The following is a 22,463-nucleotide window of genomic DNA, read 5'->3' on the forward strand; positions in this document are numbered from 1 at the left end:
TAAAGCTCTTCATGGCCTCTCGCCTTGTTATATTTCTGACCTTTTAGTCCCATACGCACCAGCACGTACCTTGAGATCCTCGGGCAGAGGTCTGTTGTCTGTTCCAGAGTCTCGACTGAAAACTAAAGGGGACAGAGCGTTTGCTGTCAGGGCCCCGAGGCTCTGGAACAGCCTGCCCGAGGAAATCAGGTCGGCTGAGTCAGTGAACTCTTTTAAGTCCCTTCTTAAAACATACTTTTATAGGAGAGCTTTTCCCGATCTTATTTGACTTTATTTTATCCCTTTTATTTTATTGTATTTTACTAATTTTATATTAAATTTTCATGCTCTTATCTTTTTTTGTATTATTCTTTACACTTGTTAAAGCACTTTGTAACTTGTTTTTGAAAAGTGCTCTACAAATAAGGATTATTATTATTATTATTATTATTATTATTAACTGTCGGAGCTGGAGAAGGCGGATCGGCTGCTGTCCCTGAATGGCCTTGGTGACTGCAAGCCGTCCGAGTTAATGGAGAGGATGCTAGCGGTGTTGGGCGTGTCGGATCCCTCGTTTCTCTTCGCTCACATTTTTCTGCAGCAGCTTCCAGCCCCCGTGCGTACCACACTGGCCAGCTCCCCCCTCCCTTCCTCCAGAGACTACCGAGCGCAAGCTGTTATTCATCACTGACACCTTGTCCGGCTGGCTGCTCTTGGTCGATTCTGGGGCTCAGCGCACCATGGCTGGCGGGATTGGCACCCCAATGAACGTTGCCAACGGGACACCCATTCGTACCTATGGCGCAAGGTATGTGGAAGTTTGTTTCGGCGGGTGGTGTTTCGGCTGGGACTTTGTCATGGCCGCTGTGTCTACGTCGTTCCTGGGGTCAGATTACCTCTGGACTTAGAGTCTATTGGGGGATGTTACAAACCAACGCCTGATCGACGCCCTCTCTTTTGCTTCGTACCCCTGCACGCTGGGAGGGATGGGGGTGCTTTGTCTGTCAAACACGCTTGCCACCGGGAACCTGTATCCCTGACAGAGTTCCCTGACATCACAACGCCCACTTTTTCATCGGAGGTGGCTAAGCAAGCCGTGGAGCATTACATCACCACGGTTGGCCCCCCAGTATATGCACGAGCTCGGCGTCGAGGTACTCTGCCAAGCTCGTGATGGCCAGGGAGGAGTTCGCCACCATGGGGCACCTCGGCATCGTGCGCCGCTCCAACAGCCCGTGGGCTTCCCCCCTGCACCTGGTGACCAAGGCTGATGGCGGTTGGCGTCCCTGTGATTTCTGTCGCTTGAACAACACCACCACCCCCCGACCGGTACTCTGTGCCACACATACAGGATTTCTCCGCCCACCATTTTCTCGATGGTGGACCTGGTGCGCGGTTACCACCAGGTGCCTGTCCACCCGCAGGATGTCCCCAAGACAGCAGTCATTACACTCTTTGGCCTTTTTGAATTCCTAAGGATGCCTGTCGGCCTCAAGGGTGCAGCGCAGACGTTTCAGCGCCTCATGGACTCTGTGCTGAGGGACATGCCGTTCCTGTTTGTGTACTTGGACGACATTCTCGTGGCCAGTCCATCCGCAGACGACCACCTGACGCATCTCCGGCACTTGTTTGGCCGGCTCAGTGAGCATGGTCTCATCATCAACCCGGCCAAGTGGGAGTTTAGCCAGTCATCCATCGCTTTCCTTGGCCACCACATCACCCCGCAGGGGGCCGTCCCCCTCCCAGCCAAGGTGGACGTCGTCACCAGTTTCCCACGCCCACGCACTGTGAAGTCCCCGCATGAGTTCCTGGGCATGGTGAACTTCTACAACCGTTTTCTCCCCCATGCAGCCCGGCTCATGCGACCATTGTACGACGCCTTGCGGGGTGGGAGGCCGGCGGACGTGTTGGATTGGTCCCCAGAGATGACTGATGCTTTTGATGCTGCCAAAACTGCGCTGGCCAACGCTGCTCTGCTGGCGCACCCATCTCCGACCGCCCCAGTTGCTCTTACTACGGACGCCTCTGATTACACTGTGGGGGCTGTGTGTGGGTGGAGCCTGCCAGCCGCTGGCCTTTTTCAGCAGGAAGCTCCGGTACAACGAGAGGAAATACAGCGCCTTCGACAGGGAGCTCCTGGGTCTTTTCCTCGCCACCCGTCATTTCCGTTTCCTGTTGGAGGGCCGGCAGTTCACGACTTTCGTTGACCACAAGCCACTGGCGCTTGCCATGGCCAAGTCTTCTGAGCCATGGTCTGGTCGACAGCAGCGTCAGCTCTCTGCCATCTCCGAGTATACCACTGACATTCAGCACATGGTTGCGGCAGACTCAAACTATGCCCCTGGCCCTTGGCCCCTCTCCTGTTAAGCGCAGCCGGTATGGCCGCCCGGTCCGCCCCCCTATACGTTGACTTTTCTAGGGACTGCTATGAGCTGGACTGTTCTGTTTTGCACTAGTAAATAGTGTCCTATGTTCTGCTTGGTCTGGGCCTGTTATTATGGTTGAATTCTGGGGGGGCCTCTGTGGTGACCCAAAAGTAAGACTAAATGAGTCTTCACCAAGGGACTGTACCTTTTAAGGGAGAGGTGATGAATATTGCGGTTCCGGGTTAACGTGGTGTGGTTGTTTTGATCTGACTCGCTGTACAGTGTGATGTTATTGAAGTGGAGAGTAAAGCTGACTCGACACCTCTCTGTCTCTTTTCTCCTCACTTATCGCACTCCACAAAAGTATGAATAAGACAGTGGACCAGACTTAATCTTTTAATTTGCAACCAGGCGGGAGGGCATGAGACGGGAGGCTCCACAGTCTTGGGTTGCTGCCACACAGACCATTGGTTGCTGCCACTAGGGGCGCTGAAGACGGTGGTCGCTGCCACACTGGTCTGTATGGTAGCTGCCACTAGGGGCGCTAAAGACAGTGGTTGCTGCCACACTGACTACTGTAATACACCTTTATTATAACCAAGCGGGAAGTTTCCGGTCTACAATACGAAGCCGATGCGGAAGTCCCTGAAACCTGCATTCTATTGAAAATTCAGCAGGGGGCGACTCTTCTGGTTGCAAAAAGAAGTCCGGCTCCATTAGAAATAATAGGAAAATGACACTACTTCTCAGCTGCATAATTACCCCAGTAAACACTTTCCTGATGAGTTTATGGTCTCAATCACTTGTTTCAAGTCTTCTTCAATACAAAATGATGTTGAATTAGTAAATTATGGTCCCATTTATTTTAAAATAGACCACAAAGCAGAGTATGTTTCAGGGCGGGATTATCTATGATTGACAAGTCGTTGCCATTGCGACCAGTCAATCAGGCTAGAGCCGACTCGTAACCTCGGCACTGTGTAAATTTAACCAGCACCATTGAAAAGCTTATTAGGAGTTGGCTGTTCACTTTCTCTGGTGAGTACATTTAGTTGTAAGACTGTTGTTCACTAGACAAAGTTATCAGCTCTGTTAAAATGACAGTTAACGTGAGTTACAGTTGCACCTAGCTAAGCAAGCTAGTTAGCTCCGCCGTTAGCTCCGCTGTATCGTCACTTCCTGGTTGCAAAAACTCGACATGGCAGCGCCCTATCGGCCAAACTCGAGGCTTCAAAATGGCAGTCCACAAACAAACGGGTGACGTCACGATGACGATGACTTATATACAGTCTATGATTATAACCCTTTGTTAAATAGTATATTATTGATTATGCCTACTTTTATTGTACACTATATATTGCAGATTGTGTGGTTATAGCCTATATACAGTAACAAATTATCTAGATCATAATAATTTGTTAAATATAGCCTACTAATTATTGATTATAACTATATTCTTATTATTGTACTGTATAGATGGGTAATGACTTTCATCCATTCTAATACAGTTTGACAGTTAGAGGGCAAGAAAAAAAATGCATAGCATGATTTTTAGATTTAGATAACAGAAGACATCTACATGAGTTGTTTAATGCCTCCCACATCATGTCACATGTGAAACCATAAGTTGATCGTGGACCATATTATCAAATTTTTTTTTATCACAACTTTGCCAATTTAACTAGCATCTCTTCCATAGTGAGACTGTGTGGACTTTGGCCTCAGCCCTAGAGACTGTAATCATCTTCTTAGCCATCAGAAACAGGACTCTCAGTAGTAAAGTCATATTATTATGTTTACATCTTCTGGAATCATTCCAAGTAAGAAACAATATGGTTGGTTGCTCATGGTAGTTCTATATGTAAACATTTTTTATTTCATTTTGTATGTTTTGCCAATATTCTGCTAATTTTAGCCAGTCCCAAAATATGTGTGCGATCACCTACCAGGCCGCATCCATTCCATCGCTCATTCAATGTTTCCAGATTTTGATATAATGAAAACAAATGGTATGAAATGTTTTTATCTTGATAACACTTTTGGCCATATCACCCAGCCCTAATTCAAATGCCCTCCAAGTAGGGCTATAAGTGTTGTTTAATGTCCCTTTCTGCATGATAGTCTCCACTTTGTATCTGAAAGAATAGAATTCATCTCTAGTTTTTCTTTGATGTCCAGATTATTATCCATCAGTTCTTCTTGTAGGATATTATATATGTGTGGTATAATTTTTTTTTTAACATGAAGTATTCTATGTGATGGAGAGGTAGAGTTTACCCCATTCTTTGTTTCTGGTTTCATATGTATATTTCATATCTCTTAATAGAAACTACACACTAAGTTAAACATGCAGTGGTGAACCTCTGTGATAATGCATCTTTGGGGAAAAAAGTACACACTGGCCTTCTTCTTGTAGGCAAAAACCAAAGGTAGAGAAATTTATTACTGTAGGTTAACTGCAGAAATTGAGATATATATATATATATATATATATAATATAAAAATCAGTCAGTGTGGCAGCGAATATCTTTAGCGCCCCCTAGTGGTAACTACCACACCGACCAGTGTGGCAGCGACCACTGTCTTTAGCGCCCCTAGTGGCAGCAACCAGTGGTCTGTTTGGCAGCGACCAGTGGTCTGTGTGGCAGCGACTACTATCTATAGCGCCCCTAGTGGCAGCGACCAGTGGTCGGTGTGGCAGCGACCAGACCACAGAATTGGCTACAGCCCCCTCTCCGATCCATCCAACAAACTAATGCAGGCCTGCTAAAAGAACAAAAATAAAAGAGTGCACTCAGGTTACCAAAGACTATTAACTATATTACATGGGTCTTTTCAGATTGTTTCCCTTTTATTTTCTTATTTGTTGACTAAATGTTATGTGATTTTTGCATAATACAAAGAAGTAAACTGAGCTATTGCATTCTTATTGTTTGTTTCATCACGTGCTCTGTATCTGTGGAGATCAGTATTTTCTGTGGTAATATTCAATAGGGGTTAAAACCAAGATCATTCCGTCAGCCTCTCATTGGTTAGTAGAGAGAGTGACAATAATAGTGTTCGTAAGCATTAGGGTTAAGGGGGTTTAATACTTTATATGTTGCTGTATAATGTACTTGCCTCATCACGAGCCTATGGTGAAAAGGGTTACATAATCAATCAATAGGCTTACAGATTTACCATGTGGTCATTCAGAATGATCAGAGATTAACAGATTACCAGTCATATACTATTTAATCCAAACTAAGGAACTTGAAGGTCAGGACCGCATTGTTTTTGAAACAGAAACACAGTAAGCTCTCTCTCTCTCTATCTCCCTCAGCTCCCCGGGGACACATGTAGTGAGTCACCCTTTCCTATGAAATGGAGGAACTGAAACGTCTGTTAGGCACTCTGTGTTCATTTCATAAATCCTCCCGTCACATCCCTCTTCTGTGCCTCAGTTCTCTGCTTTCAGCATAATTTTTTTGTGGTTTGTGTCGCAGAGTGTAGGGGAGGGTAACACACCAGCAGGTCTCCACATTGTTCACCCTGCTTCAGCCATGACCAAGAAGGACTGTCCTGCTGGCAGCTATTTGGACCACCTCGTCGGCGACTGTATATTCAGCAAAACGAAAACCACACCTGAACCTCAACCAAAAACAGGTGAGTTTTGCCGAGAGATTTATTCTTGTTCTGTAAAAGTCTGGCTTTAGTCTCAAATCTCGTAAGACCTAGTTTGACTTGACATCTACTGGCCACTTTTTGATGTTGACTTGAATTCTTCGCTATTTAAAAGTTCACACATGTTGTTTTCCACCTGACTTGACTATTTTTGTATTTATTTTCTCCTCTGTAATGCAAAGCGTTCAGGTGATTACACCTGTGCACAGCTGCTAATAGACTTAAATATCTATGCACTCTTTAGTCATTATATAGTTGTCTGTTAAAGGGGGAGGCACAGAGCTCCTGCATTAAGATAAATACCTCTGTTGATCTTAAATAAACACTCGATGTCATTTAAAAACATGTCAGCTGACTCAGATTTGGTCCTTGGTGCAGTCGTGCTCCTTTAGGAACTAATCACTGCAAATAAATCTGTTTCCCTCAGAACCACCATTGGCAGTTGTAGTCCAGCTGAAAGCCACGGCCCCCACCCAGGCCAACTTAGTGATGGTGCTGAGTCCGGCTCTGTGGGTCTTTGTGGTGCTGGCCATACTGGGGTCCATCTTGGCTCTGACTGTCTGGTTCATCATATACAGTCGACAGACCAGCTACAGCAGCACCTCACGTAAGGCAAACGATATTGATGATTCATAGGATTTATTTGATTTGATTGAGTTTTGTATATCCCAAAATCCTCAGCAGCTGAAAACATAATGGTTTAAAAGCTGTTTCAGAGGCACCTCTGCTCTCACAAGAGTGTAATTCTTGGGAAAACAGAAAAGTTGAAATTGAATTGTTTACATTTTCAAATTTTGGCATTAAAAATCAGCTAGCTATTTATGCTGTCAGTATCAACAATTAAAACTGGTTTAACTCTTATAGAAGCAGCTGCTGCTAGCCATATGTTAGTCATAGAACGGATATTCATATCTGATGCTGTAATGCATCACACCAGAGATAATCCTTTGAGAGATGATAATTGATCCTTCATGTCTTCAGTGATGTATTTTACATCAGGATATTTAGTTTTCCAAGTGTTCATCTTGCAGCGGCCATTTTTTTTTTCTGTAAGTGGGGCATCTGACATGCACAGAGGGCATCTGAGAGTAGTTTGGAGGAAGTGGGGTTGCAAAGGGGCAGGTGATGAAGTGTGACGTTCATCGCAGTAGAAACTCCACCGTTTCTGTTCTCTTCTTCAGGCGTCCCATGGGTCAGCCCTGCTTTCTTACCAGCTATTCTGGTGTCAACACACATCCGTTGGTTAGGCAGGACGAATTAGCTCTCCACATGACCTTGAAAACACTGAAATGGACAAAAAAACACATGCAGAAAGGCACTGACAGCAACGTAGCTTGTAGTTGGTAGTATAACAGTTTTAGATATCATCTTTCTATCCATAAAGTCAGATATTTAAAAGTTGCTAATGTCTGTGTGTATTTACTTTGTGAAATGTGGTGACAGTGAGTGACCAGTCTGCCATTATATACAGCAACTCCTTTGTGTGGCCATTGTACTGATGAAAGCTTAGATCAGGCTGAAAAGCTTGGGCTTCTGTGCCTTAAATGACAAATGTGCAAACATGATCATAACTGTAATTTGAACTTTCTGGAACGCAGCTCCTGTGCAGTCTTAACTTAGTTAAATATTAACAAAAAAATCTCAGGAGTAAGGAATAACTAGATTCACTTTATCAACAGCATGCTTTTGTCCTCATTGAGTAAATTGTCTGTCAATAGACTTTTTATCCACAGGACAACCTGTACTGCAGAAAAATAGATTAGCAGAGTGGAGGTATTCAGCTTCATCCACTTAGTTGTTGTGAAACTCATCATTTTTCACAATGCAAGAGTCTGAAGCTTGTCTTGTATGGTTTAAAATATTTAGTTTACAATAGTTGACTAAATAGCCTATAAGTGAAAACAACATGGCATTGCAAGTATCATCAGTAGTTTTGGTACGGCCCAGGTATTGGTCTTGGGACTGGAAAAGTCAGATTGGTGCAGCCCTAGTAAACACAATGTCTTTTTGACCCTCACACTCACCCATTAATAGCTGCCTTTAAATTAAGATCACTTGTTGGAAATAAATACAAGCATGTGCATGAATCTCCTAAGAAGCATAATATAATGATGATTTTAAGACAAAGTATTGCTAAACTTCCACTGTTTGTTGCCATAATGTAAAGTTATGCAGATAAGCTATATATAGACCCTGAAATTTCAGGGTTAATATGTTGGTACACTGGATGTGTGTGGATTATTATGTGCATTATGTATTATGAGACCGCTATGCTTCCTTATATCTTTTCCTGGCCAAATAAATGGTGTCTGTAATTCATATCAGTAGTCAGTGACCAGTACTTCAGTTCAGTCTTAAGATCCACATGTGTGTTAAAGGATATCCTATTCATTTTTTAAATCAATTTGAATATTCAGTGACGCCCTCATGTTTGAGTTGTTTGCGTTGCAGAGGACATAGAGCTGCAACAGGATCCTCTTCAGAAAACAGAGCCACCTTCCAAAATCTACCCACCGCCTTCAGAAAGAAACGGTCATGCAGAGCTGTTGCAGCAAGCCGCAGGGGCCCCTTCCCCCTGCCCTCACCTGCACCTGGGGGCCCAAACAGGCTTTAAGTGGGAGGAGGGCTTCACTGCTTGCAGGGACCATGCAAAGCATGCTGTGACAGAGGCGGCCGGAGGTCTGTCTGCATGCAGAACAATGAGGGAACACAGGGTCCCACTTCCTGCCACAGAGCTTGGTGGCACTGCGTTAGTTACAACTAAAACTATGTAGGGGGGTGGGTGTGTGTATGTGTGTGTGTGTGTGTGTGTGTGTGTGTGTGTGTGTGTGTATGTGTGTGTTAAAAAGCTTTTCTTAATTGCATGTACTTGGCACATTGTGCTCAGTGTGGTGAGTTTTTTCATAATGCAAATTTTGAATATCTTTCTTTTCTACCATGTTTTTATGGTTTTTAAATATTTGAATTTTCTACAGCTGCTGTTATTTTTTCTCTGCACTGTTTGAAAAATGCAAGTGTTATCGGGTAGATTGATGTCCAATCATACAATGTAAGACTGTGTATGTTTTAGTGTACTTTACTGCAAAGTGTTGTGAAGAGATGAAACAAAGAAACTGCTCTGAATCTTATGCTATTTGTCAAACATTTAATAAAACACAAAACCAAAATCATCACTGAAATATTTCTGATGATCTGAAAACAAGATAGCACTGTTGTGGTGTGAAAGAGAAATATTCTCAGATCTCCACTATATTATGACGAGTACTAGGAGTAGTTTGGATATAGTTTCACTGCAGCAGAAAAGGCTATTTTCATGGTAAATAATTTTGTCAAAGTTTCTCAATCAATGAGCTTCCTGCAGGCAACATCTAAACATAAATGGAGAACAGTTCAAATTAAAGTCAAGAAGAGTGCATTCAATATCCCCATTATTTGGATTCCTTTTGGAGAGAGGTGATCATGATTTCATCATGACATTGATAAATCTCAGAGGACTAAAATCCATGAATATGTGACATTAACTACGTGTGAGTTATCATTGTCCAGCGCAGGAGCATGGCAAAGGTAGCCATGTATGTTACAAATTTAAAAAAGGCATGTGTCATTTAAACCCATGCCATTTTATGAGAACCATTTAAAAAGAAAGATGCACCACCTAAAACACTTCCAGATGCTGTAAATGTCTAACTTTGGCGCCCCTAAGTGGTTGCATGAAAATTAACTCTGTGCCAGACGGCAACGAATAAGCCCCTCATAAAGCGAGCCTCATTAGAAAATTATGCTTTCCCAATCTTTGAAATGATATTACTATTCTTTAGGCCAGTTTTACAGTTTGGTTGTGTTCCTTTCTAATTTCCATGAATAACAGGTCAAATGTAATGATGCAGAATACAACACATCCACAGTGATCTCTAAATGTAAAAATGTCTCTGTCCCATTGAAGAGGAGGGGCTTATTTACAGCACTTCCACCACAACAAACATCTTAAATGATATATAACAATATCTGAAGGTGAAAAATTTGACATTTAATTTTATGTGGCAGAGGGATGGGTGTTGAGGGGGGAAAGCATCAAAGCAGAAAGACCCTGTGGCAGCCACGTTTATCATTACATCTACACATAAGTCTCACTTTTAACACGCCTGCTTGTTCCACTGCTGCTCTACTGTCACTCCACCCCTGAATGAACAGAGCTGTCCAAAGTAACCCGGCAGTGCTGATCTAGACGAGTACAGGCTATGACTCATTTCTACGACGTCTACTTCCATTGTACGGTGATCACAGGTAGGTACTGGGGTTGTCAGTGACAGCCAGGTGGAAGTACTCTGGCGGGCTGTCCCCCTGCAGGTTGCGGCTGGTCTCCCTCCAACTGACTTTGGTGGACAGTGTCTTTTTGATACCCTCGTCCCCGTCTCCACGCTTCTCCAGACTGGACACGATCATCTCTGCCAGGTCCTGCTGGAGCCGCTGGAAGTTCTCCCTGAGACAGTAACATGAGGATTATTTTTGGATGATAGATGATGATGTGGGAGGATGCAAAATTGTGAAAACACGAGCCCATGTGTCAGTGTTCACATGAGAGAAATGTTTGGAGTAAATCTCCATGAGGCTGTGTTTTACTCACGCTGTTGGTGGTGTTGGCAGGTTGTATTTTCCCCCAGTCACTCCTGTTAACCAGTATGTCATCTCTTTGCCTTTACCCTGTGGTCAGGTACACATGGACACACACGCAGGAAATGAGAGTTGTAACCACTATCTGTACGGTTTACATTTGATGTAAATGCCTCAAAATCAAAGCAAACCCAGCTAACCTTCAGGTACGTCTCTCCTCTTTCTTCATACTCAAACTTGCAGTCTGTCCTCTGCAGGATGTTGATGGTAGACTGGCTGACATGAATTCTCAGAGCTGGAAAGATGACATGATAAAGAACCAAGAGAGTCAAACCCTCAGCTCTCAGTTAAAATAACTGTGGAAATTAAGTGAATATTGTGTTAAAGTGTGTGTGTGTGGTGTGTGTGTGTTGTCGCTTACGCAGGCCCGTGGACTCCATGCGTGAAGCGGTGTTTACTGTATCTCCAAAAAGACAGTAGCGAGGCATTTTGTTCCCCACCACTCCTGCTGCACAGGGTCCTACACACAAACAAACATTAATGTTTTAATTTTCATTTTCATCCAATTGATAAAAATGAATTAATTTTACCCTCCCGTGTATCTCTTGTTGGCTCCTTCATTTTTTTAACTCTTCATTTCTGCACAAACATTTACCATCATTTACAACATCTAAAAGTGTGTCTGATTTGTCTGAGTTATGAGCCTATTTCTGGTTTGTAGACTGCTTTCTCTTATTTCTCTGTATCAAGTTTTTGGCATTGTTTTAAATTACTTTTAAACACAAATGTCTATGAAAGCACTCCCTACGATTACTAAATTCTGTGTTTTGAGTCTTTCCCGCAGACACGTATAGACACTCTGTTCTCGTTCACATTTTATAATAAAAGTTACAGAGGAAAAAAATAGACTTAAACAAGAACAAGCATTACATTAAATAAGACAAAACCATTATGCATGTCTGTTACCTGAATGCACACCAATACGGATCCACAGAGGGATGCCAGGCAGGTGCTGCAGCTGGAAAGTCCCTACAAATGCCAGGATGTCCAGGGCCATGTGGGCGATGTCCACTGCATGCCTGTCACCGTTGCGTTTGGGCAAACCTGATGCAACCATGTACGCATCTCCAATTGTCTCAACCTGAGAGACAATGAATGAATAGCTTTATTTAAATTATCTGTATTCAGCAAACATGAAAAAAGTAATGAAATAATTTGTACAAGTCTAAGTCCGACTTCAACCAACTTCCAAGTTTCAGATCATAAAGGACTCATACTAAAGTACCTTGTAGACATCATGGTGGTCAAGGATGCTGTCAAAGTTCTTGTAGATGTCGTTGAGCATGTCGACCACCTCCATGGGGGTGCTGTAGTGGCAGAGGGTGGTGAATCCCACAATGTCGCTGAAATAGATGCTCACCTCCTCAAATAGCTCTGGCTCCACTCTGCCTGTCTCCTTCAGTGAGCGCACCACTGGCCTGGGGAGACACAGGGAGAAGGGAAAATATTGACGTTAACTGACAGTTTCGTATAAAATTAAAATAGCTAAGTTGATACGGCATGTACAATTACAGCTTTGCTTTTGAGTTATAGAAACACGAGAGACAATAGAGAAATAAACAACAGAGAAATTAAAAGAGAGGAAATAGAACAGACATTCATAAAAAGCATACAAGCCTATAAAGAAAGTATTTTTATGTCAAACGTGAGCAAACAGTTGCCTATTTACACATCCAGCAGATATGTAGCAAAAATTCATTGTAATTCATGGGACCAGACTTATTTAATTCTACTTTCACTATAAACTATTATCTGCTGCTGCTGAAATAAACATACTGATGATAGCATAGTTTGGTCATAAAACCAAAATATTAAAACAAATACAGACTAAATGCTCTTTAGGACTGAGGGGGATGGCAGACTCAGGTGATAATTCTTTGTGGGTTTGTCAGCAGGAGCAACCCTTTTCACATAAACTTAGTCATTCGATCCTTTGTAAAAACAAAAAATGTTCAATGAGAGCAGCTTTAAAACTAGTCCCTGTTTTCAGCTGCCCTCTGCAATGTATCAGCAGATATTAACCTACCCAGGAAGAAGCATAAAGTTGAGGCGATCAGCTCTGTCCCTCTCAGCTTTGTACAAAGAGGTTCTCTCCTCCACCAGACGCTCCAGAGTCCTGGAGTACATCTGCAGGCGACGGATCAGGTTGTCCATGTATGTCTCACTGGCTTGGTTGTGCAGGTTACTGTGTCAAAAGAAAAATATATTACCTTATTATCACTCTTTACACATTTAATGAAGATATAATAGTGAAAAGTACAACAGGAATGATATCAAAAGAAATTATTTTCCCAGTTTGGCATGGAAGAACTTGACTGGCCTGTATTGCACATATGGGTGTGATGTTCTGGAGGTCACATATTTTGTTTTCGGGCGTCCACCTATATTTGGCCATGTCGTGAATAAGTGTATAAGAAATAATTAAAAGTCTGCCTAAATGAATGTGTGGTGTTGACGTACCTGAAAATCTTACCCAGAGTTAACTCTATTCTCTTAAAATCCGGCCTCCGTTCAGGGTCTTCATCCCAGCAGTTTTTTATCAGAATGTACAGCTATACATACAGAACAAAGAGATTTTACATTATAATTAATTACAGCAAATGTTCTTCACAGTGTTTGGTGGCTCTCTTACCTCAATCTCCTTCTCTGATGCGCCATCAAAGTTGAGGTCAGGTCTAAAGAAGTTCGTCCCACTGGGATACTGCACTCTGTAGATCTTCTCTGGGGGATTGGATGACATTAAGATAATCAAGGTGTGCAGGACTTGGTTGAGAACTGATTCTGAGATCAATATATGGTCAAGTGTTCTCAAGGGCAGCGACATGCCAAAATATCCAGGCTTACCTGCAGGATCAGAGCTGCTCTGTGTATAAAACGGGGTCCGCCTCATAACGATCTCATGAGCAATGATGGCATAGCTGTAGACATCGCCTTTTTGAGACACCCCATCTTTTCGAAGATGCTCCGGGGCCGTCCACACGTCTGAAAAGAAAGGAGAGGAGAGGAGAGGAGAAACTGAGTCGCTGGTACTTCCAATATTTAGATCAATAATCAACCTCAACAATGAGGAAAAACTCAGTCTCACCTCTGCCTGGCCTCAGGATGGTGTGACAGCCAAAGTCAGTGATCTTAACCACCATGCGGTTGTCGACCACACAGTTGGTGGACTTGAGGCGACCGTGGACCTCAATATTACTGGAGTGGAGATATGACATGCCCTGTAGAAGATATAAAGCAGGTGGACAGTGTAGAGAGAGTAGAATGGTTAATCCAGGATGGTTGCACAGAGTTACACTCTCCTTGAAATGTACTGGAAGTGAGGTCAAGTGAGTAAAATACACTGATTATAACATTTAAAACATATAAAACACAATAAATCAAGTCATGTTGATAAGAAAAATAAAATCTGGAATTATTGTTTTCCAATTTGGTCCTCTTTGAAAAACAGCTAAATGAACAAACAGTACAGTATATGAAGCCTTGGTACATAAACAATCAATACCTTTGCTATGTCATACATGACTGATATCTTAAACTCCATGTCCATGAAGGTGTCGTCTGGGTAGGAGATCCTGTCATTCAGAATGTACTGAGGGGAGAAAACAGATACAGAGCAGAAGACTTTTATATTCAATCACTTTTACTACTCTGCCCACATGATGTACTCAGTTAATGGAACTGCAAAACACTTAAACACAACAACAACTGTGTGTGTGTGTGTGTGTGTGTGTGTGTGTGTGTGTGTGTGTGTACTCATAAAACCATGTGTGTCCACCTCTTATCAAATGAACAGTGAAGTCATTGTGAGCAGTGGAGAACCGAGGCCACTGAGCTCTGTCATAAATAAATTCACAATGTATTTAAAGACAGATATGAAATAAACATGAAAGACTAGGAACAAAATAACAATGACTGTGACAAAAAGAAAAGTCTTCATTATAAATTACTCAGAGAGCTTTTATATTTCCACTGAGACTATACTTCTTAAAATGTATCATCTTAATAAAAGGAATGTAATTATTTGTCCTATCTCCTGTCCCATTGTGTAACTTATCTGTCGATGTGCTTTTGAGATCAACAAACAACTTCCCTGAAAGAGTTAAAGATGTTTCGCATCTTTCAATGTCTCCTAAAAACATGCAGCCTGATCAAATAGACTGCAGGGTCGTATTTGCAGGGAAGGTGTCAGACAGTGTGAGTGATGGTCTGCTCTTACCCTGAGGGAGCCCCTCTGACAGAGCTCAAATACCCCAAACACACTGTACTCAAACTTCACCGTGCCATAGAACTTGGTCAGGTTGTAGTAATCGATACGCAGCAGCTGAAACATGAAGAAATTGAAGTGAATTGAATGTGGAGCTAAAAGAAGAAAGAAAGGTGGACATAGGGCCACCAACATACAGAAAATGAAAATGAAAGAGTAGTGTGGTCAGTGTCCATAAGCCTATATAAGAGATCAGTTGCTCTCATGGTTTCTCTTACAGTGTTGAGCTCAATCCTCTGGTCCTCGGTGAAGTCTCCGTCCTCCTGCTTCAGCTCTTTCAAGATTACAGGCTGAGGAATATAGAGAAATAAGACATACACAAACACTGAATGAAAATACATGATCATCTTATTTTCTTTCTGTTTTTAAATGTTGATTTCTAAAAGTTGGCAGGTTGGTACCTTTTTGTCATAGCGACCTCTGTGATTGAAGTATGCGCTGTCCTTCCTCTTATCTTCATCAATCTGTTACACACATAAATACACACCCACTTTCATGTACTTGTTTTACTGGATGTGATCTCATCAAATTTGAAGGAGACATAATGTAAAAAAAAATACTGAACTCCCGTAAAGCCTGACGGATGCCAGACAGAGGTCCGTGACAAACTGACAGTGTGCTGGAGTTCAAATATTACTCATTTATTTCCCTACTCCCTTTTTAATTTTAAGTTGTATCTAATAGGTTATTTTAATATGAGCTCACCTGATTTTTTTTCATGTGCTTCTTTAACAGGCCTCAGAGAAAAGTTTAGACTTAATCTAACACGTAAGAAATAGGTGATTGATGAGGACGTTTACCTTCAGAGAAACCTCCTTCTCATCCAGCGGACCAATCAGATGTGGGTTGATGTGAGACCACTTCTTCTGCATAAGACGCTCTTTTCTGTTCTGCCTACATTATTCAAGGTACAAGGTACAATTATTCACACACATACAGTGATTAAGTGCATCAACACTGAGCACATGGGATATTTGTAGGATATCTATCTTGCTTTCAGAGTGCATCCAATCACATTACAGCTTTATGTGGCTCATTGACGAAATGTGAACATGGAGGAACAGGTGATTCATCTGGTCTTTACATTTCCTGAACTTCAAGTAAAACCATCAATTTAAACCCTAGTCAGAACTGTTGTCCCATCTCAGCTTTAACGATGCTTAAAGTCTATATGTTGCACGTCTGATACACCAGTGAAATCTGCGTGCTGTTTACCTGTAGAAGATGAGAGCAATGGCTGTCACCACGACAACACTGAGACTCAAGACGATGACAATCACATCCTGCATATTGAAGCCTGGAAGCACACACACAGGAGCACGGATTAAAAAAAAATGCACAGCCTTATCTTCAATAAAGACCATAAAATCACACAATATGTCTAAAATGATATCTTCCGACTTTTATGCCAAAGCTTATTAACCTTGTGTCAGGGACTCTACATGGAGTCGCTTGAAATCTCAAACACAAACACGAACAAAAACTATGCTGTGAGGTCATGAGAAGAGTGGGAACTAAAATTAGACTCACAGACCAGAGAGAAACTGTGCTGTGTGGTGTTAACAGTATTCAGGCCACAGTGAGGCACCACATCACCAACCACACTACCTCTACACCATCAGTGTGTATCTGCATGTTACCATCTGAATGATCCGGCAAGGCAGGAGGCAGGCGACCCCCTTTCCAGGGCAGGCTTGGATTTGGGTTCATCTCTATGGTTTCATTTCGTGATGTGTCAAACACCAGCAGGGTTTCATACTGGAGAGAGACAGAGGCAAAGTATAAAAACAAGCGTTCACACTGAGTGTGTAAACTGCTGAATGGACAGTAGTCTCACCTGGCCAGTTACATTTGTGTAAATCATAGAGAAGTTTACATCTCTGTCACCGTACACATCGAGCACATAGTGTCCTCCCATACCTGGTGGAAGCAAACACACACACACATACACACACAACAAAGAAAGCCTGTTTATTTCCTGGAAATGGAAATAATTACAGATTGATCACATTTAAATTGGATGAGCTACAAATGTTTATTGTGGAATGCAACAAAAAAGTTGCAAACATAATGGCTGGCCTTTATGTCTTTTCTTTGGATTTGAAAATTATGAAAAAGCTAAAATGTGTAAAACATTATGCAGTTAGAAACATTTGGAGGGCATCAGGCCATCCTCGAACACAGTACAGAATAATTTTCAAATCAAATTAAATTAGAATAGGCAACAATAAAATACCAATAAAACAACGGCAAGTAAATGTTCACTGTGATGTGACGCTCTCTGAAAGTTGTTTACAGTAGACAGTAACTGACAGTATTTTCAATTTATATTTGTTGTTGTATTTGTAGCTAAAACATGAATAACCACCTCAAACCTAACAGCTTTTACAAACACACATGTGTTTTTCTGCTGCAGTTAGGCAGGTCATTGCTCTAACCTGTAGCATTTGTGTTGGTGTTTAAAATAACCCTCACCCATGCAGGCTGCATGGGTGAGGGTTATTTACATGGGTGGGCACCCTCCTTACCTACATCACCTTATTATGTCTGGGTTTGCTTCATGTTATTTTGCACAGTAACTCTGCCTCCCATTGTGTCGCTAATCTTGATTTGTCACTGATCATACGCACCCTCAAAGGAAATTTTTCGAAATGGGTTGACATCCAGAGGCACATCATAGGATCCCTTTTGACTTTGCTGACTGAGCATCCTCTCTCTGAGCACTTTGCCAAACAGCAGAGCCCCATCATGATACCCAGCCATATAATCGTTTATCTGCCCATTAGATAGACAAAAAGAGTCAAAGAGTTATGCAAGAGCTGTTCCCCTACAAAGTTGTGGGTGTTTAAGTTGCTGCTCACCGTGTAGTTGTACGTTGAGTTTAAGCCATAGCTGTATGTCCTCTGTGGCAGAGTGATCACAAGCACATCCTCCATACCCTTAATGGATGTTGTGTTGGCATAATACTCAGGGCTGGAGGAAGGTAAAGGGTGTTATTGTGAACAGAGTTACTTCTACACATTCAAAATGTCACATATCAGGTTTAACAGTATATTCTGATTTCTTGTTTTACACTGAAAAGACTCATGAAGCTTCATGGTAACAATGTACGGACAAAATGTTAAAATCATAGACAGGCTTACTTGTAAATATCAAGGAGAATGAACATAATGTCCTGATGAATCTGGCCCACCTTCCCCTTTATTGAAACAATGTCATCAGGGCTCCCACATAGGATGAAAACTGAAATAAATAAATAAAAAGCAGGAAAGGAAATATTTGAGCTGTACTGTACATTTAACACAATTCTTTTCAAGCACTGATTAAAGTATTTCAGTTTTACTATCTACATCATAAGTCTGGTACGAATTGACTTTCCATGGTGGCGCTGCATGTACTGTATGTTAAAAATATATGAGAAACTGTGACAAACTAATTTTAAAGTGATATAGTGGACAGGTGAAGAGTTGTGTCGTTTTGTTGTGTCGTTGTAAGTTATTCTATCAGCCAAACTGAGCTATCTACATTTTGTAGAACAAGACTATGAATCTCCACCCATGTTAGCAGTTCTGTGACGCTGTACTTAGGCACTGCGGTGCATTGACCTAAATTCTAACATCATACTTACAATGATAATGCTAACATGATTATGCTAAGCAGCTATTATGTTAGTTTTAGGTGTTTAGGTGGATTTGCAGGTATTTAGCCACATACCAAAGTATTGGACAACCAAAGTGATTAAAATTCATCCTGAGTGAGACATTTATGTTTGAATGAATTTTTTAAGATAAGATAGGATAAGACCAGCCTTTTTTGTCTCACAGGTGAGAAATTTCAAACATTACAGCAGCAAGTGGATAGCATAGAATAAAGTGATAAGTGACATTAAACATAATACAATATAAAATAAATTATACAATACTAAATATATTTTTACAACTATTAAACAAATTACCAAAAATTAAACAGTGCAAAGTGACGATATGAATCAATACAAATATAAATTTTATGGCATCCATCAAGTTGAAAAAGACCTGGTTTTACGTTCTGATATTTTTAATTCCATGCTAATGTTCAATTAGATAGTTTATTCATCTCTAGTGTAGACATTAGATTATGTTTTTCCGTCATTTGGTTGGTCAAGCTTTGTTGGAAGAATGACATAGATCAGGAAGAAATGCTTAGTGCACTGAGATGTAACTCAAAGTTCAGAAATACCCACTGTTGCTGTATCTTTTGTCAGAGGTAAGGGCATTGTACAGCTCTTCCTCCCCACGCAGCATCTTTCTTTGTGTACCTGATGCAAAGCTGGCAGAGGCTGCTTCCAATGCGTTGATGTACCTGTGACAAAAGCAAGCAGATTAAACAAAAAAGTGGCACATGCTGGAGCACTGAATGAAGCTGAAGCGGTCACTCAGGTGAACTGCAGCCTGTCTCACCAGAAGCAGTCCTCACTTGCGTTGCTGTGCTTCTTGTAAACATAGACCTGCTCCCAAGCATCCTTAAATGGTAAAGTTTCATTCACAAAGTTGAGTAATAAGTCTGAGGTCTTGCGTGCCGGGGGCAGAATTCGGGTCAGTTTCGTCTTATAATCACAAGACAGGCCGAAGCTCCCAGCAGAGATGATGGGAATGCTCAAGTTCAGGCCAATTTCATCACTGAGGCAGATAACAGGGTGAAAAGTCATACATTTGTCAGTTGATAATGGTAAATAATTAATAAAGACAAACAGAGTCATACTCACTCCACTAACTGGAAGGTGGCATAAGTGCAAGAAGGCCCCAACATGACGCATCCAACTTCACCATTATTCTGCAGAAAGATACAGTACTAGTTAATCTGTCATCACAGAGGCATTATAAGTGTGTCACTATCGCTGCCATGGTTCAGACACAATACCTCAAGAGGAAACAGAAGGGAAAAATTTTTTTTTTTTACAGTAACATGTTATCACTGGTCGGTGATTTCAGTGCCATTCTGTAGTTATTTCAGGATTAAGTGCTGCAGTTAACCTTTTCCCTCAACATCTTGTCTGGTTCTACTTCAGTTTGTGATTACCTACATTTCCCAGCATGCATTTTGCAGAGTTGTCCTAAAAGTGGCATCTACTACAAGACAAACATATCCTGAGAATATCCTGAGCATCCTGTGGCTGCATTACATTTTGGTCTATTTAGGCTGCTATTGGTGGAGATATTTGCATTCTACTACTACGAAGGCAACCCTTGTAATAGAGATATTGTTGGTGCAAAATGGTGTGTCTAAAGAAATGTGGTCGAACACTGAAGGTTTGGTCCTGACTGCTTCTTAACCACATTTGTAACTATACTGGAAATAGTTTGCCTAGATGCCTCATTTATAATTTTACATTTTAGTGAGCAATGATGACCATCCTGTCATGGAGCAATAGGCATTTAAATGTTAAAGGAATTTGTTATAACTGTAGATTTTATGGCTTGGATCTTATCAATACTTACGTACATTTTTACACCAAGATTGTAGAAATTACAATGCCGCTCAGTGCCTCTTTGCCTGAAGATTTATTACCACAATACCTTTGATTATTTTGATCTTAATGCATGCACTAAAAGAAACACTTTAAACACTCTTTAGACATCTTTTAAACGCACTCACATACAGCCTCTTGAGTATTGCCACTCCCTCACAGGTGCTGCTCCCACAGCCCTGCCGTTTGAACACAGTGGTGTTGAACCCGTTGTAGTTAGCCGTCAAAGTGAAGTTTAAACCTTGGGACATGAAAAGAAGATATTAATATAAAAAATGGACTAATTTTCTTTGGGCTGTTAAGATTAGATTATACTGACTGTATGTTCCGCTAGTGTAAATGTAGCCTTTAATTTCTCCCACAAAGAATTTTTTTTAAATTGCATTCACAGCAGCATCAAGAAAAAATTTGACAAATGCAAAGAGTTTTATTTGGTAAGATGACTAGCCTCTGAGTAAAGATGATGTCAGTAAGAGTAAAGTTGATGTTTGAATATTGCTGTAAATAATCGTCAAAGCTTTAGCTGAGCCAGAAAGTTCTTTCTTAGCCTTGTAAAAAGTTGTTTCTATTGTGTAGGCAAAGTTTTTGGACAGCAGCTTGTGTTAACACAACATTTGACACTGGTAATGAAATATTTCAAAGCCCCATGTCCCTGCCTAGCCCCCATATTCAGAAGATTGTTATAACACACTAGTACACTGGCTGTATGTCTTTAAAGTATAGATAAAATAAAGTCTAATTCACTGAATTCAAAGACCTAATCATTTTCTGAATCCATTTTAAAGTGTTTTTTTATTTATTATTTTCTATCAAAGTGTTATCCTGCAACATTCTTTTAAATCATTTACACAGCAGTGACAAGCAACTTTGTAGTTCTCTATTTAATTGGTTTTGTAGGAGCTGTTATTGCCTGACTTCCAGCTAATTAAAACACATCTGCTGATGTCCAGCCAGTCATTTGCCTCATAAAAGTTATATGGGCTCAATCAAAATGCCAAGCTTGATTATTAAGTTCTGTTTTGTTGTTTTAAATTATCTTAGTTTGATCGGTTTTGGGGTTTTGTCATTTTCTAAATCATTTGCTTTTTATTGGCTGCTGTAAAGAAATGTGTTTGTAGATTGGATCAAAAATTAATTACTATTATCTTTAAGGTCAATTCAGCCTTATTTAGGAACTATCAGTCCATACCATGTTTAACGTTCTCCTGCCTGTCCTTTTCAATGGCTTGTTCCACGGCCTCCTTCACATACGGCAGACTCCACCCATAAGTATTGTCCTCCAGAAGCACAACATTCATGTTGACTTTAACTGACAAACAGTCATCCAGCATCTTGTTGGTCACCGTCATTATCAACACTCCCAGGTAAAGTAAACTGTGCAAGCTGCACATCTTGATCCTTGAGATTTGGCCTTTTTCCTCAGAATATTGTCTTTTCCACCGTTTCTACATGTCAAAAACTATATATAACTCATTCAGATAAATAGAAGCCTGAATGCAGGTGTTCACATTAGCCCGTCTGATCAGATCCTCTCCACTGACGCCTTAAGTCCAAAATCAGAAGTGAAAAGGGCTCTTCAGTGACTAAGCAGAAGTCACACAGTCACAGTCTCTTGATTCAATATCCAGCAGATAAGAGAAGAAAATAAACTTTGTCTGAGATCTTGCACCTAACAGCTTTTAGTAAATACAAAGGAAAATGTGGACTGAAGACAAGAATCGCAGTCTTCACACCAGTTGTTCCTCTAGTGAAAGCCTGAGATCAATAATCCTTGAATCGTTTGAAGCAGAGGCGGGGAATGACTTGCACAGTGAGAGGGACAAAGGTGACAGGGTGTCATAAAAGTGTGTGAAGCTTATAAATATTGTCTGCTATAAAAGCAGGGTGGATTGAACCTATAAAAGTCTTGGCCAAACTGCTCATAAACCAGTGTCTAACAAATTTTGTGAAAAACAGCTTTATTTCTTACAATACAACACAAAAACAATTCAAAGTAGACTACATACATACAGTT

General features: G+C 41.2%; 2 protein-coding genes across 2 annotated transcripts in view; one reads left to right on the forward strand and one right to left on the reverse strand.

The window, feature by feature from the left end:
- Positions 1–9,178, forward strand: part of LOC123985711 — a 30,062-nt gene extending 20,884 nt beyond the window's left edge. Inside the window, exons 3-5 of the mRNA XM_046073519.1 lie at positions 5,831–5,990; positions 6,436–6,615; positions 8,460–9,178. Coding sequence (XP_045929475.1) covers positions 5,831–5,990; positions 6,436–6,615; positions 8,460–8,782 — 663 coding nt within the window. The 3' untranslated portion in view covers positions 8,783–9,178. The remainder of the gene's footprint in view (positions 1–5,830; positions 5,991–6,435; positions 6,616–8,459) is intronic.
- Positions 9,151–21,840, reverse strand: gucy2ca (guanylate cyclase 2Ca). Its single transcript, XM_046031568.1, has 27 exons — positions 21,639–21,840; positions 20,578–20,690; positions 19,688–19,755; positions 19,383–19,601; positions 19,166–19,284; positions 18,087–18,186; positions 17,805–17,916; positions 17,574–17,718; positions 16,781–16,863; positions 16,584–16,701; positions 16,159–16,240; positions 15,744–15,837; positions 15,345–15,407; positions 15,162–15,233; positions 14,896–15,000; positions 14,182–14,268; positions 13,765–13,897; positions 13,524–13,661; positions 13,312–13,400; positions 13,140–13,231; positions 12,706–12,864; positions 11,905–12,097; positions 11,586–11,760; positions 11,041–11,139; positions 10,820–10,914; positions 10,633–10,709; positions 9,151–10,488 (listed from the first exon to the last, which is right to left on the reverse strand). The coding sequence occupies exons 1-27, from the start codon at positions 21,838–21,840 to the stop codon at positions 10,287–10,289; spliced, it is 3,234 nt and encodes a 1,077-aa protein (XP_045887524.1). The 3' UTR covers positions 9,151–10,286.
- Between the last annotated feature and the right edge of the window lie 623 nt (positions 21,841–22,463).

This window comes from Micropterus dolomieu, linkage group LG02 (assembly GCF_021292245.1).
Source record: "Micropterus dolomieu isolate WLL.071019.BEF.003 ecotype Adirondacks linkage group LG02, ASM2129224v1, whole genome shotgun sequence".
NCBI classification, from domain to species: Eukaryota; Metazoa; Chordata; class Actinopteri; order Centrarchiformes; family Centrarchidae; genus Micropterus; species Micropterus dolomieu.